Source organism: Musca autumnalis, unplaced genomic scaffold, assembly GCF_047663935.1.
Source record: "Musca autumnalis isolate F117 unplaced genomic scaffold, ASM4766393v1 scaffold_3, whole genome shotgun sequence".
In the NCBI taxonomy this organism is placed as follows: Eukaryota; Metazoa; Arthropoda; class Insecta; order Diptera; family Muscidae; genus Musca; species Musca autumnalis.
In genome coordinates, this window is record NW_027411866.1 from 260,633,318 (window position 1) to 260,652,826 (window position 19,509).

General features: G+C 35.7%; 1 protein-coding gene across 1 annotated transcript in view; it reads left to right on the forward strand.

Moving 5' to 3' along the window:
• LOC141397442 (gamma-aminobutyric acid receptor subunit alpha-2) overlaps positions 1 to 15,877 on the forward strand; it is a 37,123-nt gene extending 21,246 nt beyond the window's left edge. Inside the window, exons 2-9 of the mRNA XM_073973596.1 lie at positions 876 to 1,013; positions 1,077 to 1,345; positions 1,402 to 1,562; positions 1,629 to 1,756; positions 1,822 to 1,904; positions 1,966 to 2,168; positions 14,921 to 15,533; positions 15,606 to 15,877. Of these exons, the coding sequence (XP_073829697.1) occupies positions 876 to 1,013; positions 1,077 to 1,345; positions 1,402 to 1,562; positions 1,629 to 1,756; positions 1,822 to 1,904; positions 1,966 to 2,168; positions 14,921 to 15,533; positions 15,606 to 15,745 (1,735 nt within the window). The 3' untranslated portion in view covers positions 15,746 to 15,877. The remainder of the gene's footprint in view (positions 1 to 875; positions 1,014 to 1,076; positions 1,346 to 1,401; positions 1,563 to 1,628; positions 1,757 to 1,821; positions 1,905 to 1,965; positions 2,169 to 14,920; positions 15,534 to 15,605) is intronic.
• Positions 15,878 to 19,509: the final 3,632 nt, after the last annotated feature.

Genomic DNA, 19,509 nt, shown 5'->3' on the forward strand with positions numbered 1-19,509 from the left:
GGACTTCTGAGGCAATAAAATAGTTACATCAAAATCAAACTTACACCGATTTCAAACACTAGTCCCCACTCTCTTAACGCCTCCCGTTTTCGTTGTTTTTGCTTTGTCATTATTAAGTTGAAATTTTACGAGTCTCTTGAGACATTTTCCTTTTAAGACACATTCCAGCTCTCACTGTCCTTAGCATTTGTGCTGATTGTTGGCAAAAATGAGTACCCTAATGACGATGAACGAGATCAAGTCTTTTAGTTCAAATTAAAATTGACATCATGGTAGTGTTGCTGCCGCCAAAGGAAGTGAGTGCAAAGGTTCTCGCCCAAATATGTTGCACACATATGTACGAGTATGTGTTATGTGAGACACAATAGCTGTCATGCACGCTAAATGCGAATTTCCTCAAGGAAACCTAGTTCCAGATAACAACATGAACAACTATTTCGGGGCAGATGAGTTCAAATAAACGTACACGCATCAAGGCGGGTAATTACAATAGCTGAGAGTTGTAAAATGTCTAGATGACAACACTAGTCGGAGACATAAGTCATTTTATTGCCGTATGACTATAAAATAAGTAAAGTGAAATGTTGTCCTCCATCCGTTTCGGGGGTAGATTTAAAGGCAATAAAATGATGGGAATTTTTCGTATAAGCTTCGTCGTTGTTCGTACAATGCACAATGTTTATTCGATTCAAGCCAAATGTATGGCACAATCTCAATTGTTACAGTCGTCAGTAACAAAAGATTTAAAGTTCTTTGTTTGCCCTGCTGGACTGCTCTGCAAGCTTTTCTTAAGTGCATCCAAAATGATATACTCGTCTAACCCAAATAATCAACGAAATTAAATAAAAATTAAAGTGTGTTTTTTATAATTTCAGTCTAATAATTGTGATAGGTTTCTTAAAACTTCAATGTCATGGTATACCCACAGCAACTTGGATTTCAATGGACCACAATTGGAATAAAAACAAAACAATTGAGACCTACACGAGCAGCAACGACAACATTGACACAGAGTAAGTCATTTCGATTTTAATAAATTTCTTCAATATTTCTTACTGCTTTGCAAATGTTTATAGATCTTCCAACGAAGACAATGACTACACTGACAACTTAATTCCCAATATGGACATTGGAAATACCAACACGTATCGCAGGAGACGATTTCCTGGCGACTATACAACAACCCAACGAGTAACTGTGTTTAAGAGCAGTCATAATGGCACAGATCCGAATGTTATGCGAAAGCGTACGGCCTCAACGGACATGCTTAGCAGAAATATTTCCATATTATTGGAAAATCTTCTGAAGAGTTATGAACAATCTCAGTTGCCCACACATGGACAAGGTACATTCACCCCCTAACATTCATTAATTCACTAATAAAATATATATTTCTATTAGGAATCCCAACTGTGGTGAAAACCAATATCTTGATACGCAGCATGGGTCCAGTGTCTGAACTTGATATGGATTATTCAATGGATTGTTATTTTCGTCAATATTGGAAAGATAAGCGTCTAAGTTTCCAGGGACCAATCAAAAGTCTATCACTGAGTATAAAGGTGTGCTTAGGCTATTCACTCAAAGTTGCCAGGGAAAATCTTAATTTGATAACATTTTATTTTCAGATGCTGGATAAAATTTGGAGACCAGATACATATTTCTATAATGGCAAACATTCTCACATCCACACAATTACAGTACCCAATAAGCTGTTACGTTTGGATCAGGATGGTGGAATTTTATACTCAATGAGGTACATTATGAATTAAGAATACTTTGCAGAAAGGGTATTTTTATTAAGTCACACTTCATTTACAGACTGACCATCAAAGCTACATGTCCCATGGAACTGAAAAACTTCCCAATGGATCGTCAATCGTGTCCACTTATTTTCGGCAGTTGTAAGTATGCTGACGTAGTTGTTGGGAAATTTATATTATATTCTTATTACTGATATTTCAGATGGTTACACTAGTCGACAATTAGTCTACGAATGGAAAGGTGGCGACGAAGCAGTTTCTTTTGTACCTGGCATGACCCTCAATCAATTCGATTTGATTAGCATGAGAAGTCGTAATCTAACCTATGCTAGAAGAGAGGGTGATTTTTCTACGCTCCATGTTGCTTTCAACTTAAAGAGACATACGGGATATTTTTTGATACAGGTAAAGTAAAAAAGAACTTATCCGCTTCATAATTAAAAAAATATGTTCTCCGACATAAAACCCATGGATATAACACCTAAATAATTAGACTTATTATTGTAAACACATTTAAAGGGTTTCTATTTGCCGAAGGGGAAAAGATTTAAACATAGACTCTCACCTTCTGCATTCTTTTAATTTGTGTATAACATAATTTTATTGATGGGTTTCCTTACGACCTGTTTCGGCCACAGGCGACATCCTCATAAGGTGTATGCATCGTCTCATTAACACCAAATGCAAATACTTTGAACATTTATAATGTTTGGAAAGCTCTGCATGGATTGGGTCAGTTCTCCCCCAGAAAAACAGAACTCCAATTAAAACAAATTACCAGTTTAGTTTGTTAGTTTGAAATTTCGATCAAATTTACTATTTCCTAGTTTTAGAACTCGACTTAATTCTCATCCAGTTTTTTTAGGGAAATCACAAACGCTACTGAATCTGGTTAATGAACATATCCAACACTACCCATGCACAGCACTGACTATGCTTATATAATCCAAACTCTTTAATTTGCTAAAAATAAACAAGTAAGAGAAGGCAATAGCCAGACGGGGCCGACCACGTAATGTCCTACATCACTTCCTCTGGACACTCTTTTTCCATGAAATTTATTTTAAATGGTTGCGTCACGTTATGCACAGAAAAAAACACTTTTCCAATAAACAGCTTTATCAAAATTTGTATTTTGTAACTAATAGGTAACTACATTTTTGAAAGACAGCGAAATTAAAGTTGTTATATGTTTAATAAATGACTGCTCAAAAAAAACAACGTCAAAAACTGAAAATGTTTGGGGAAATGTTTGATAAATGTTTGATTGTAAATATGACAATTCGTTTATTGCAAAAAGTCAATCAAAATTTAATTGAATATTTGAATTTGTTCATCAAATCGTTGTCAATTTTTTCTGTGTATTATTTTCTTTATTTTATAATGGACTATCAATTTCTCAATAGATTAATTTCGACTTACTGCGACGCCGGGGAATAGACCCCCTGTAACGGTTACCTACAATAATCAATCGATTTAGTTAAAAATTGAAATATAACGTTTTCTCCTTACCAAAAATTGTCAATATAGGTCCACATCTTGATATAGCCCCCACATTTTTTATTTTTTTATTTATTTTATTTTTATTTATTCAATATCTATACAAAGAAAGCTTACAAAGCTTATTATTTATGTATTGTAAGATAAAGACTATGCAAATAATTCAACAATATAATAAAAAAGAAAAATTAAATTTATAATAACAAACAAAATCGATTAGGCTTCCCAGCCATATGAATACTGCAAACATTTTAGAACAAGATAACCCCAATACCAACCAGCGATAATAATTAACTTGACCGTTAAAGTAAACTTTCAGTTTATGTTTAAAAGAATGTTATGAATAAGAGAACAATTTTAGATCATTTGGGAGATAATTCCAGATACGATAAACACGCACTAAATATGAGTGTTCATACATAGAAGAACGTACAAGCGGAATATAAATTTGAACATTTCTTGTTGAATGAATAAAATTAAATGAATTCACTAACAATTTAGGTTGCTGCATTTTCATGATATTGTTTAATATAGTTACGGAAATTGCAGCCCAAAAATTCATGTGTAAATTCAAGAGCATTAACATGATCGTTTACATTTAATGAATATACATATCGTATAATTTTCCTAAAAAATCTTTCAACTTTATCAATGTTGTAAGACCAAGTACCTGTATAAACTTCAATTTCGTAATTAATCAGGCTCATAAGTAAAGAATACCCCAGACGCATTCTCACAATCCTAGGAGTATATGCTTTAAGACTATATAGCCTCCTCAAAGTAAGACAGATCTTATTGGACAAAGTATTAATATGCTTATCAAAACTCAGATTGTGATAATGTATAACACCGAGACATTTAACAGAGCCAACAGAATTAATTTGAATATCATTTATAGAAACATTGGGATAACAAATCTCACGATTTCTATTGTGGAAATTATAACTTTAGTTTTTAGAGGGTTTACTTTAAGCTTGTTATCTTCCATTAACTTTGATATAATACTCAGATGAGAATTTATGGACTCTTGTGAAGATTGTGATTTAAATAGTAAAAAGAAATCATCTGCAAAAAAAGGTTGACAAAACTGATTCTTAATATTATTAATAATGTCGTTTATGTAGATAAGCAATAGTATTGGGCCCAATACTGACCCTTGAGGTACACCAGATGTAACCCAATCAACAGAAGAACAAATCCCATTTACAGATACGTACTGACTACGTCCAGACAATTAGGAATGAATCAGTCTACAAGATGTCCTCGAAAATCTAAAGTTATCACGTAGTTTCTCAATCACAATATGGTGGTTTAGTCAATCAAAAGCTTTTGTGAGATCCAGTGAGACCATAGCGCAACATACATTATCATTTAGTTCTTTTCTGATAGAGTCGGTAAGAGCAAGCAACGTAGAGGTGGTGTTATGATTGTTACGAAACGCAAACTGAGAGGTATTAAGTAGAGAATATCTGTTGATGTGTTCAAAAATTTGATTTTTCATTACATTTGCGAGAATTTTAGACATTGCAGGAAGTATTGTAATAGGTCTAATATTATCAATATCATGGCTACCATCTTTAGGTATTGGAACAACACGTCCTAGCTTCCATGCAGATGGGTATATGGAAACAGTTAGTATCGTATTGATCAAATGTAATAGATATTGAGATATAATTGGAAAGATAAGTTTAATAAAACAAGTAAAAAAGTATCAGTCGGCTTTGCCGACAGAGATATACCCTCAGCCTGTGTATATTGAAACAATTTTTTCCAAAAAACGCATGTATTTAGGGAGTTTTAAAAATTTTGACCGTTTGAACTGACAAAAATGTTGATAAGATTAAATATCAAAAGTTTTGCTGAGGAGATACTAAAAAGAATGGATCTCCAGCCACTACATATGGTACCATAGGGGTTTTTTAGAACTTCAGGGATGTTTGCTCAAGAAGTATGGACTTGCCCCTGAAACAACTTTTACCATCGCAATTGAGGCAGCGAATGCAAGTTGCTTCAACAAAAATCAAAGTGATTCGAAAGCAGGTCTTAAAGTGAACATGTATCCGAAATTTTGTGTGGGAGGTACCTGATGGAGTGGACAAATATAGTCCATATTTGAACCTGATCTATATCTGGTAGATATATTAGGATGTGTAAAGTATGGACCAATTCGGCCACTCTCTTCAAGAGCTATCGTACGCACAATTTTTCCGAACATTTTTGAACTTTTGTGGGGGAGGTACCTGAAGGAGTGGACCGATATGGTTTATCTTCGAACTTAAACTATGTTTGGACAAAATATTACTAAGGCCAAACTTTGGACCGAATCGGCAGACCTGTTCGAGAGTTATTTTGCCCTCCAACCTCCTCACACGGTGTCATAGGGGTTTTTTGCAACTTTCAGGCTATTTTCTCAGGAAGTATGGACTTGCCCCTGATGAAACTTATACCGTCGTATGGAGGGCAGTGAATACAAGTTTCTAAAACAAAAATCAAAGCGATTCGAGAGATGTTCCTAAACTGAACTTTTCCAAAATTTTGTGTGGGAGGTACCCGACGGAGTGGACCGATTGAGTCCATATTAAAACCTGATCTAAATCTGGTACACGCTCCACGATGGGCAAAGTATGGACCAAATCGGTTACTCCCTTCAAGAGTTATCGTGCGTAAAAAATGTCCGAACATTTTCGAACTTTTGTGGGGGAGGTACCGGAAGGAGTAGACCGATATAGCTCATCTTCGAACTTAAACTAAGTTTGGGCAAAATATTACGAAAGCCAAAATTTGAACCGAATCGGTTTATCCGTTCGGAAGTTATCGTGCGCTCCAGCCAGCCAGACAGACAGACGGACGGACATTGCTCAATCCACTCCAAATTGTCTGAAACACATTTCGTCCAAACATACTTGGGGTCTAAAACCATTATTTCGATGAGGCACATTTTGCCCGTATGAAAGTGTATATACCCTCGTTAGCATAAATGCTGACGGTATAATTAGTAGGAATCGCATCATAACCTACAGAGTTCGATTTGATAGAGCTTAAGGCAAGAACAAGTTCAGTACTTGATATTGTTTTAAAGGAGAAGGAATTATCCGATTCAGTAAACGCTTCAAAATTAAAATCGCGATCATCTCTGGGGTTCATGTAGCTTAAGAACTTGTTTGCAATCTGATCAACATCACTTTCTAAGAGATCATTGTTCTCACGTTCAATACAACCAATCGAACGAATATTTTTCCACATTTGAACATTATTAAGATTAGAAAATTGCTTACAACCAAATTCGGAGCGAACCTTTCTGACAATAGCCTTTGCTTTATTCCTCAAATGACAATACATTCTCCAATATTCATCAGTATGAAAACGAAGGTATAAACCATATGCCTTATCGCTTTCCTTTCTAGCCTGTCGTATTCTGTTAGAATTAAACCAAGAGTATTCATTACGATTTTTTCTTACTCTAGTTGTTGGGACATGAGCATGAAGGACATTTACAACATTATTAAATTTGGAAAGTTATAAATCCACATCATTTGAAAGAAATATAGATCGAAGCTCAAGGTCATCAATATAATCTGAAATGTCTTCAAGCCTAGTACGATTGTAATCTTTAATTTCAACCCAATCATCACGTAAAACAGGTGAAAAATCTATCGAGATAAAAATAAAACTGTCATGGGAAGAGAAAAAAGGAAACTGAATCTGATCTATGTGAACAACACAATTAGGTTGGCTTACCAATAAAGACGTACTATTGTTGTGTAAATGAATGTGTGTAGGCAAGTAGTTGTGTATGGGATGCAGACCACATCTAGTCGCAACAGACCTGAGATTTAGAGATTTAATGTGATTAAACAAATTGTAGTTAAAATCCCCCATTAAAACAATATTTGGATATCTATCTAATATATCGGCATGCACACTTTCAAAAGCATCAATAGAACCATTGGGCAAGTAAACCACGCCAACAATAACAGACGATATGCCATTGCCAAAGACTTCAACAAATAACGACTCACATACACCATGCTGCATACCACGGAAAATAACTCTGAAGCGTAAATTATTAGAAACATATAAGCAAACACCGCCACCTCGATGAGGATTGCCAGATTTATCACTGCTGATACGATCATTTCTAATCAATTTGTAATTAGGAACAATTAGGGCACTTGAAAATACATGTGGCTTAAACCACGTTTCCGAAACGCCAATAATATCCAACCCAGAATCATAAAAAGTGAAAAAGAAGAAAATACTTTTACATTGCAATTTGTGAATGAATTTTGAAGACATCTATCTATAAATTCATTATAGTTGAATTTCTTGACATCACCATCTAACATGACAATTTTAAGGCCTGGCTACATAAGCTGCTTTGCCTGATTGCCTTGCTTGGCTTCTTCATTTCTGACATAATAAAAAATAAAAGAACAAAGAAGGCCGAGCCAATTTCCAACTGATGGCAACCCAGTTCGAAATTTCGTCTTTATTCTATTATTTTTATTACGTCAGAAATGAAGCAGGTAAGCAAGGCAATCAGGCAAGGCAGCTTATGTACGCAGGCCTTTAGTTCCAATTTGTTCTCTGTTTATAATGCTGAAACCAGATATTTTATTGTCCTTCTTCAACTTAGAACAGGTTTTAAATAATTTGTTGGCCAAGTTGGAATAGTTGTCGTTTAGATAAGCTCTGTCTCCATTTGAACCACCGATAATATCAGACACTTTTAGCGATTTATGCTTGAAATAAGCTGACATAACTTCATCTCTCTTTCCAATGACTTTAAATTTTAATAGAATTGAACGCCGTCTCCGTATATAAAGAACATTTTGCATTTTAAAAATGCACACAAATATGTGGCAACATATTTAAGCTTTTCAATATTATCAGAAAGACCAGTTAAGATTGCATCATTTCTATTAAGTCTGTGCTGTAGTATATGAACTTTTAACAGAAATATCATTTGCTTTAGCAAGTTCTCGGGAACTATGTACTTCATCTCTTATTTTTTGCAAACCGGTTGAAATCTCCGCGCGAAATTCCGCAACAGCAGTCTCAAAGCCTCGTTTTATTTCTCCTTGTTCTTTTTTGATATCACTAGCAAAGGTAGAAAAAGATTCTTTGAGTGATGAAAATTGTTTTCTAACTTCAGTCTTGAACGCAGTGTAGGCGAGATTGCGATTTTGGTCAAGAACGTTGAAAACTGATTTGGAAGCGTTCTCACAATCAACGTGAAACCATAAATCACAGGTCCTGCATAGCAAACTTCTTTTTCTTGAGGTTTCCGAATTGCAAACTCCGCAAGGATCTCCCATTTTGAAGAAAAAATATTAAAAGCCAAATAAAAATTTGAGCGGCACGATCGCTGTTTACTTTTGTGTCAGCTGATTAAAAGCAAAGTTCAACGGCGGCTATTTTGCATTAACGGCGTCAAAAATAAAGAATGTTTGCAGCGATAACGGCGTTAAAATATAAAAATGCCGGCGACTACTGTGATCAACAATAAGATGGCAGCAAAGAATCTAACGACTTCAAAATGTAAACAAGCGGCTTAAGTTAAGATGACAATTATCAGCTTGGTACTTAGCCAGAAAATACAGCAACAAATCACCACAACCACAATGCAAAAATATAAATGCAATTAATTATTAACCGTGCATTTAATTAGTCGGCATTCATAAATCACAGATGCAAGATGTTTTCTTCTGTCCGAATTTACATAGTAGTAACTCACTTTCGCACTAAAAGTTGTAATTTTTAACTTTCAATCAAGAGGCGATATTCTCCACTTCTACCACTGCATAGTGTTCCCAACTCGCGATCAGAGTGTTTCTTTGCTCACGTATCTATTTGAGCGAGCAATTGACAATTGGGTATAAAAAGTTTCTTGTTGAAAAACAGGAAACAAGGGAACTGATGAAGATCTGTGGCGAGATCTGAAACTATAGTCTTCCCTGCCTTACCCCTTGGTAAACATCGCCAATTTTTCCCACTAATAAATTAAAGTTGTTTTAATAAAATATTAAAACAACGACTATGGGATTAAGCCTGACTATTTTGAAAAACAAAATAGGACCTCGAGCTGTTAAAAATAGTAAAACAACTAAGATGAATCCTAATATTGAATTTAAAGCAAAAAAAATCGAATTTTAAGGCGAACTATCTGATAATGTAGATTGATATACTCCTCCCTCAAAAATGATACAAATATTACGATCGGCAGATTATGGACCAAATGCGGTAATCCTTTTGATATGTCTACCATTAGAGGGATTCTCTAACGCATTTTTTGGTTACCAACAAAAATCGGTAAAATTAAATGCAAAATTATGAATGAAAAGTATTAATAAAAAATAGTAACACTGTTACTATCGGTAGGACTTAGCGACAACTTTATTTTAGTTGCTAACTTACCGAAAAATGTCGTTAATTAACGAAATTATAAGCATTTTATTTAATTTTTGCTTCATTAAGGCGAAAGTCATTTATAGTGATTTTATATAATTAATTATCTTTCGAGTTGAGCTGTTATGACCTAAGGTACATTGAAAAATTAGGAGTCTACCGAAGTCCCATTATGCTACGTTTCACGGGTGGTTAAGTCCGATCATCAGGCATTTTAGGATTTTGTTTTTTTTTTTTTTTTTTGCCAGACGAAGGCTAAGCTTAACTAACGTAACTAGTACATGTATATATGCAATTCATTTTGATAAATTCAAATGCGAAATATAGTCCACTCGGTAATCCCATTTGTCAATGTCCACAAATATTATGGTCAGTTTTATTCCTACGTCATTTATATTTGCTCTTCTATATCAGAAGATTTTGATCATGAATAATTGTCTACTAAAGTTTTGAGAAGATTAGAACGCTAAGACGCCGGCAACCTTGACACTTCGTTGTCGGGGAGCCAGCCTGGGTCATGCTGAAATTATTTTTGCCTTATTAAGACATTTTAATTTTATCCATTTTTGTCGGTAATCAAACAATGCGTTAGAGAATCCCACTACAGGCTGGCTGGTGCTCACGATATTTCTCAAACAGATCAATCCATTTTGTCAAAATAGCGACCTTTTTAAAATTTTGTCCAAACATAAATCAAGTTCGAGTACCTCACCACTAAAGTTCACAATTTTTCCCCAAAATGGTGAGCAGAATAACACTCGAAGTAAACCATACTTTTCACATCGTAATAATTCTTCCTGATATAAATCGGTTTCAAATAAATTTCTCTGCCACTATTTCGTCGTTAAAATATTATTTCAGTTCATACTTTCTGACATAATGGTTTAAAGAACCGTGCCGACACCAACCAAAATGAAATGAATGCTCACGATATCTTACAAATTCAGAATTTTTTCTATTTGACGGAAATTTTGACATCGTAAAATGTCTTCCAAAGTTACATCAAGTTCTAAACGGTCAAATCTTGACAGCACCTTCGGGTATATATCACACAAAATACATTGTTAGACTGCAGAATAATACATGTTATGTGTTTATTTCAACCAAAGTCCACATATAGTTGCTTTAATATTTGAAGAACAAAATCGTCTGCCTCGCAAGAAAAGGTCGTAAGTGCTTTTTGAGAACATTTTCAGATGGATGAAAAAACATTCCACCGCTTTCTGTAATAAATATTTTATTAAGGTAGTAAAAGCAGTGTTCTTGGATTATTTATTGCGCTTCAGTTTGTTTGATCAAATTTCATCCCTTTTGGGAGATAATTGGATATCTTTTTAAATCACGGCCTTTTCCCTGTATAGTGTTGTATTTCACCTGGTACGTACAACCTTTTCTTTCAATTTGTGAATTAAAAAAGGCATCATTTCAAAAACTGAGAAGCCAATTGATAATTCCCTTCGCCGGGATGAAATCATGATATTGGTAGTGATCAGTAAAAATTTTGCAACACTGTCAGTTCGTTTTGAAAAACATTACTCTCTGTAATAGAGAGTAATGATGAAGTTTAAGCCATTGGGGGTAATACACAATCAAATGAGATTGAAACTTCAACCAAAAACAAAACAAACAAAAAATTAAAAAAAAATATATATATATTTTACAAAACAACAATGTGGAAAGTTTTTTTTTTCTAATATTCATGCAACATCGGGAAGTACTCGCGGTAGACCTGCGGTGTCTATGTGTGTTAAATTTTAATAAAACCCCAGGACTAAATTATGGACCTATAGTAACAAAATTTTGTGGGGAGTTCTAGTTCCGACCATTACTAGTTGATGATGATCGTAATGGGTGAAAAACTAAATTTTGGACCAATAGGCACGAAATTTTAAGAAAGGTTTGAGTTTAAGACATATTAGAAGCTTGCAATTTAACATGATGATTAGCTCATATTTGCGGATTTTATGGACCAAACCTGTTCACGCCGGATTTCCCCAATCGACAACCCTAATTCACATTTTCCTACATTCCGAAATACTTGCATTCGGCATCCCTAATTCTGTTCAGAATTGTACCTGTATGCTCTCATTTTCTCTCTTTGAACATTCTTACTAAAGCTACATTGTAATTTTCTTCATAATAAACACTTGTTAACTGAGCACCAACCAGTACTGTTGTCCTTGGTAAGCGGTCGTTCCTGTTCAAAGAATTCAATAAAGAACCATTATTGTTCTTACTACAAAATCCTAATACATTGCATTTTCCGTTTTCCATATTCCCTGTGGATGAATTCTGAGGAAAATATTTCTACTATTGAAATATTTTCGAGGCTTACAGCAGAAAACCAACAGCCCTTCATTCTAGTGAGAACACCCACAATTGGCGTTTTCAAAACCTTTTTGGGTGAATATATTCCGGGAGGACATATTTCACCCACTTAAGGTGTTATCTCTAATTGTCCTGGCCAAAAATACAGAAAGAGCACATCTAAACTACTTCTGAAACAAGTAAAAAGTATCAGTCGGCTTTGCCGACAGAGATATACCCTCAGCTTGTGTGAAATGGAAGTAATGTCTTTTCGATAGATAACTCACCCTCCAGTGATTTCAGTAGGTCACCGCATAACATAGTTTTTTGAAAGCTATGTCAGGAAGCATGGACTTGCCTGTAAAAATATGTATTATCTCTGTAAACAGAGCAGGTCTTAAATTGAACTTATCCGAAATTTGGTGTGGCAGGTACCCGAAGGAATGGATCGATGGAGTGCATATTAGAACCTTATTTATTTCTGGTAGAAATTTCACGATGTGCAAAGTATGCACCAAATCGGCTACTCCTTACAGGAGATATCGTGCGCACAAATTTTCCGAACATTTTTGAACTTTTGTGGCGGTGATGCCCGAAGGAGTGGATGGACAAAATATTACGAAGGCCAAATTTTGGACCGAATCGGCTAATCTGTTCGAGATTTGTAGTGCACTCCAGCCACTACACATGGCGCCATAGGTTTTTTAACACCACTTGGGCAATTTTTTTAGGAAGTATGGACGTAATGGCGGCAACAAATACAAGTTGTTATAGCAAAAATCAAAGCGATTCGAGAGCAGAGCTCGAACTTTTCCGAAATTTTGCGTGGGAGGTACCCGAAGGAGTGGTCCAATTAATCTGGTAGAAATGTTACCATGTGGAAACTATGGACCAAATCGGTTACTCCCATCATTCTGTAACTAAAACTCTATTTCATAACAAGTGGACTTACGACTTTTCTTGCGCGGCAGTCGAAATGTTTAACTCTGGGTAATGAAATTGATTGACGCAGAGAATACTATAGTTTCGGAAGAAGCCTTGTTAGTCCTTATTAGTTCACTTAACCCCCGGCTCTGTGTCGATGAAAAATTTCAAGGCCCCTTACATCATTCTAATATCCATGTTTTGAAAAATTCTCTATCATGATTGCAAAATTTTGTAGGTTGGAAGATAAATGTAGTTCTTTACAAGCTCACCAGTACAGTTATATTACCGCTACATTGATGCAATTTGCATCAATAGAAAAGACATTAGTTCGTCTCCAAAATACAAGTCACGTGGGCGGAATGTATCTTCCAGGAATAAAGTCGTAAGATATATTCATAAACTCAAACCTTACACACAATTTAGCTCAAACCATAATTTCGACCTACAGAGCAGCAACAAAATCGGATAAAAATAATGTTTTTGGTCAATTTTACCCACTATAAATTTTACGATCAGTAACAATACGAATAACAATAGACGGTGGGAAGCCGACCTCCATACCAAATATCGCAATGATCAACATATAATTGCGGTCTAGGGTTTGATTACAATTTATAATGGACGGACGCACATGGCTTAATCGCTTTGTCTCGTCGAGATATAAAAAAATGGTATACCAGATGGTGGGCCTACGATGCATATTTCTGGGTGTTACATGAATTTTTAGCACAACAAACTCATAACACCCTTTCTGCATTGTAAGGTAGGGTATAACAAGTTAGGTTCAACACTCCTGTTCTAATTTATTTTGCACAACCATAAATAAGAGCATTAATTAGTATAAAGCCGACTGATTATACCCTACATCACTATGTGGGGAGGGTATTATAAGTTGGTTTTGGCCAAAAAAATCGTAACGCATCGAAATAATGGTCGTAGACCCATACTTATTTATACCAAAATGAATGTCTCGATAATCGGCAAAAAACTTATTTGGAGAAAAAGTCAATATTTTATCTAGAAAATATCACTTTTGCAACGATGTAACGTAGGTTGTCGTAGGTGGTCAAACAACGAAGATATCGCAATAGCCGCTAATAGAACCCAACTTTTAATTTTTGCGATTTTAAAAATAATGACGAATATCATAACTTTGGTTGGGGACCTTCCAATTGCCTTCTATGGAAGTAGAAAATCCCATCTTTACAATGATGCAAAGTAGGTTGGCGTAGGTGGCCAAATAACGGAGATATCGCAATAGTTGGTAATACATCCCATTATTCCATTATTTTGTAATCACGCTACAGGTCGCAATTTTGATCGGATCGTCATGAAATTTTGGGTGTTAATGGGGGTCCCACAGAGGAAAAAACTTATTGATCTTGGTAATGGTCGGATGTTATTCAGGTGTCGGAATGTGAAAAAAAAACTTATTTGGAGAAAACGCCAACGATTAACTTCAAAGCGAATATATCTCTTCTGTCAGAGGTATATCAAGAACAAAACCTGGCAAGGAAAGTAGAAAATATCACCTTTACAACGATGTGAAGTAGATTGTCATAGGTGGTCAAACAACAGAGATATCGCAATAGTCGGTAATGCATCCCTTTTTCCATTTTTTGTGCAATCACAGTACAGGTCGGAATTTTGATCGGCTCCTCACGAAATTTTGGGGGTTGATGGGGGTCTCACAGAGAAAGAAGCCTATTGGTGGCTGGCGTACATCCCACTTTTCCATTTTTTATTTGAGTTGTATTGACGATTCACTTTAATGCGTTTCAACAAAATTGACCTGTATTAATGAAGAAATTCAGAGCAAAGGCGCTAAGCTATCCCAATTCTAATATTTTGAATTTTACCAGTCAAAAGCTTATGCACAGGGGTAGCGGTGTAGGGTGTCACATAGTCGGCCCCGACCCGACTATAGCCTTTACTCACTTGTTTTTTTTTCTCTGTACTTATTTTTTATTTTACATATCCAAATCTCTAATTTAAATACCTTATCATATTCACAGGTCTACGTTCCCTGTATTCTGATCGTTGTATTATCCTGGGTTTCATTTTGGATACATCGTGAAGCGACAAGCGATCGGGTGGGTTTGTGTGTTACAGCTGTCTTGACACTTTCCACCATTAGCTTAGACTCACGCACAGATTTGCCCAAAGTCAAATACGCCACTGCCTTGGATTGGTTCTTGTTGATGAGTTTTTTGTATTGCATTGCAACCCTGTTGGAATTTGCAGGTGTTCATTACTTCACCAAAGTGGGAAGTGGTGAAATTCCCACAATTAGCGAAGATGAATGGGAAGATATTGAAGATGAAGAAATAGGTGATGACATTGATAATGAAATTGAGCTCCCGTCAATGAGGGAGAGCAGCGAATCTCTGGCAACCGATGTTTGTCAAGCTCAGCCGGGTGGTTTTCGCAAACGCAATGCCATGATATGTCCCATCTACAATGATCCAACGCATATCTTTCAGTGTCCCTCATCGCATACATCAACCATGGAAAGGACCACACAAACGGAACCTCCTGTCATTTCAAAGGCTAAACAAATGTGGCTCTGTTTCATAGGTGATGTTAAGTTTCGCAAACAAAGGGAGCGAGATGCTGCTGTACAAAAAGGTAAATATGTTCGTGTATTTGTTTTTCTTAATATTCTTTGACTATTTTTGTTTCTATTTTTCTTTCTTAAAGGAATGCGTTATGTTAACAGCGTGTCTCTGATTGATCGCATTGCTCGTATTGCCTTTCCCATGTCATTTGCCTTATTCAATTTGTTGTACTGGGTTGCTTATGGCATGTTCAAGAAGGATTTCGTATGGCCAAAGGGTTAAGGCTAAACCGTTCGTTGTGCATTGGAAGATGAAGTCGTTATACTCATTTAATACTTTGATTGTTTGAGAACCAATAAAAAATCTGTTAGCAAATAATAGTAAATAAATAAATTCATTGTTGAAAAATATGAATTCAAATATTGTTTTTCTTGCGCCGAAAATGTGTCTATCATCGTCGTTATCGTAAATATTTATCTTAATCATGACATTTACAACTGAAACCCCATTTACCTCCATCCACAAAAAGTACACACTCACACCATTTCATTCAGCTTTTCAGAGTTAGTGAAATTCTTCTCTCCTTGCAGTCTTAGCAAATTCAACATTGACTTCATTAGTTTTGCAAATATAAAAGAGAAATCAATCAGTCATTTGTTTTTCCGAACGCGGTTAATATATAAACATAGCTGTTTATGTACAATACAAATTTAATGAAATATAATTAAGTTTCGTTTTATAAGTAAATACAGAGAGGTGTATTTGTTTATTATAATGTCGCTTATGCCAAAGAATTAATGTTAGCATGTCTTACCTTGGTCGTAAATATACAAACCGTCAGTGTTAGGTCTGACGTCTGTTTATTAAAACAAATGGACATAATGTAGATATGACAATTTAACTGAAATAATGTTAAAAATAAGCAATCGTTATCCTATCCAATACTTAATACACTGATCTTCTTTAGATAAGGCCATTGGGAAGTGCCTTGAAACAATTAAAAAAGTATCAGTCGTCTTTGCCGACAGAGATATATATACCCTCAGCCTGTGTGAGTTGAAACACTTTTTTCCAAAAAACAAACGCGTGTATTTAGGGGGTTTTGGGAGCTCAAAAACTTTGCGGTGGAGGTACCTATAGGAATGAACCGACATAGTCCATTATTTTGGGAGTCATTCCACCCACCAGTCTTTTCAGTTGGTCACCATACAATTTAGAGCTTTTAGACCATTATATCAGGAAACATGGACTTGCCCACGAAAAAACATAATATCGCTGTAAACGGGAGTACCTTTAGAAAAAATTTCCACAGTATCCTCGAACAGACCGTTAACCGCAATTTACCCTTTGAAGCCCGTAGAGATAAAAATATTTTTCATATTTATTATGATTAGTAGTCGCAAAAATATGTCCTCTGCGAAAGAAATGCTTAAAAATTCCTCGTGGTTAGGGAGTTACCAAATGTTGCCTGTGGGCAACATTGGGCCATTGTGGTAATAAAAATTAACAAAGTTTGTTTATCGTTATACTTTTTATTACCATGATGCAGAAAAGCATTAACTGATGAGTTTGTTTAATTCTAGAGCAAAACTGATGGCAATGGAATGGAAAATGGGTCTATATTTATCATATATAGTTCACGAATTAGCCAATTTTGACGTATATGGTGGTGTTTTTATATGTTATTTGAAATTCTCATATTGACATTTTTCAGAGTAGAAGCGTTTAAAAAATATTTTATATTTTGTATGCAGACTCTAAATCTGATAATAGCGACCTTCATCCAATACATACAATTTTGGGGAATATTACTTTTCAATTGTCCACTTTATGTTTAAAAAATATTTTCAATCACGTAGGCATTGATATTTATTTTTTGTTTGTCAATGTTATAAAAATTTTCCAAAATAATTTTTATTCACTTAGAAACATTCGTTCATGTAATTTGGAATCTTAATCAAATAAAATTTGGTTAGAAAATATTAAACCCTCGTTTTCTACATTGGTGACCCGCGACAATTTGATTAATAATGGCGAATTCCGACGATGAACAATTTTCCTCTGCTTCTTCATCTCCACCTATTGGAATATCTCCTGTTGGTGTAAAAATCCCACAATTTAGGAAGATAAGTCCTAAGCTTTGGTTCCCGCAAATTGAAAGCCAATTTTTTAATGCTGGAATTACGCAGGATGAAACGAAATACCATACATTGGTTGGATCAATTGCGACGAATATTCTCAACACTGTAAGTCATACAATAGAGAACTGAATTTCAAGATTCTGAAGCAAAAAGATTGCAGAAATTGTTGGAGAATGTCGAAATGGGCGATAGAAAACCATCTGCCGTACTAAGGGAGATGCGCCAGCTATCATCAGGGAAAGTATCAGACGACATGCTCAAATTTTTGTGTGTTTCAACGTTTACCAACCATGATAAAAACAGTCTTATCCGTAAGTACCGACACCCTGTACAAACTTGCAGTCATGGCGGATAAAATTAATAATCAACTCGGCAATTCATCGATATTACAAGTTAGTAAGGAGAATTCGTGTTCGTGGTTGGATCGCATTGAAGGTCAGGCGAGTGAAATTTTGAAACGAATCGATAAGCTGTCAATTAACGCTGGACATCGTGCAAGAAGTAAGAGCAGAAATCTAATTTCCAGTCAATCTCGTAAGGCATCCAAGTGTCGGCCACCGTGTATATATAAGATGGAAAACTAAAAACTCCTTCGTCTATGGTGACGGATGAAGGGGGTTTGAAGCTATGTCGCCTAATTTTAAGAGACACACATAATAATCAGCAGTTCCTCGTGGATACCGGAGCGGATGTGTCTGTGATTCCCGCTTCAATTTTGCAAAAACGTTCAACGCCTCATGACATGGAGCTCCAAGCCACCAATAACACTACTATAAGAACTTATGGTGAAACAAGTAAAAAAGTATCAGTCGGCTTTGCCGACAGAGATATACCCTCAGCCTGTGTATATTGAAAAAATTTTTTTTTCCAAAAAACGCATGTATTTAGGGAGTTTTAAAAATTTTGGGCGTTTGAAGTGACTAAAATGTTGATTAGGATTTAATATCAAAAGTTTTGCGGAGGATATACTAAAAAGAATGGATCTCCAGCCACTACATATGGTACCATAGGGGTTTTTTAGAACTTCAGGGATGTTTGCTCAAGAAGTATGAACTTGCCCCTGAAACAACTTTTACCATCGCAATTGAGGCAGCAATGCAAGTTGCTTCAACAAAAATCAAAGTGATTCGAAAGCAGGTCTTAAAATGAACATGTATCCGAAATTTTGAGTGGGAGGTACCGGATGGAGTGGACGAATATAGTCCATATTTGAACCTGATCTATATCTGGTAGATATATTAGGATGTGTAAAGTATGGACCAATTCGGCCACTCTCTTCAAGAGTTATCGTACGCACAATTTTTCCGAACATTTTTGAACTTTTGTGGGGGAGGTACCTGAAGGAGTGGACCGATATGGCTTATCTTCGAACTTAAACTATGTTTGGACAAAATATTACTAAGGCCAAACTTTGGACCGAATCGGCAGACCTGTTCGAGAGTTATTTTGCCCTCCAATCTCCTCACACGGTGTCATAGGGGTTTTTTGCAACTTTCAGGCTATTTTCTCAGGAAGTATGGACTTGCCCCTGATGAAACTTATACCGTCGTATGTAGGGCAGTGAATACAAGTTGCTAAAGCAAAAATCCAAGCGATTTGAGAGATGTTCCTAAACTGAACTTTTCCAAAATTTTGTGTGGGAGGTACCCGACGGAGTGGACCGATTGAGTCCATATTAAAACCTGATCTAAGTCTGGTACACGCTCCACGATGGGCAAAGTATGGACCAAATCGGTTACACCCTTCAAGAGTTATCGTGCGTACAAATTTTCCAAACATTTTCGAACTTTTGTGGGGGAGGTACTGGAAGGAGTGGAACTTAAACTAAGTTTGGACAAAATATTACGAAAGCCAAAATTTGAACCGAATCGGTTCATCCCTTCGAGAGTTATCGTGCGCTCCAGC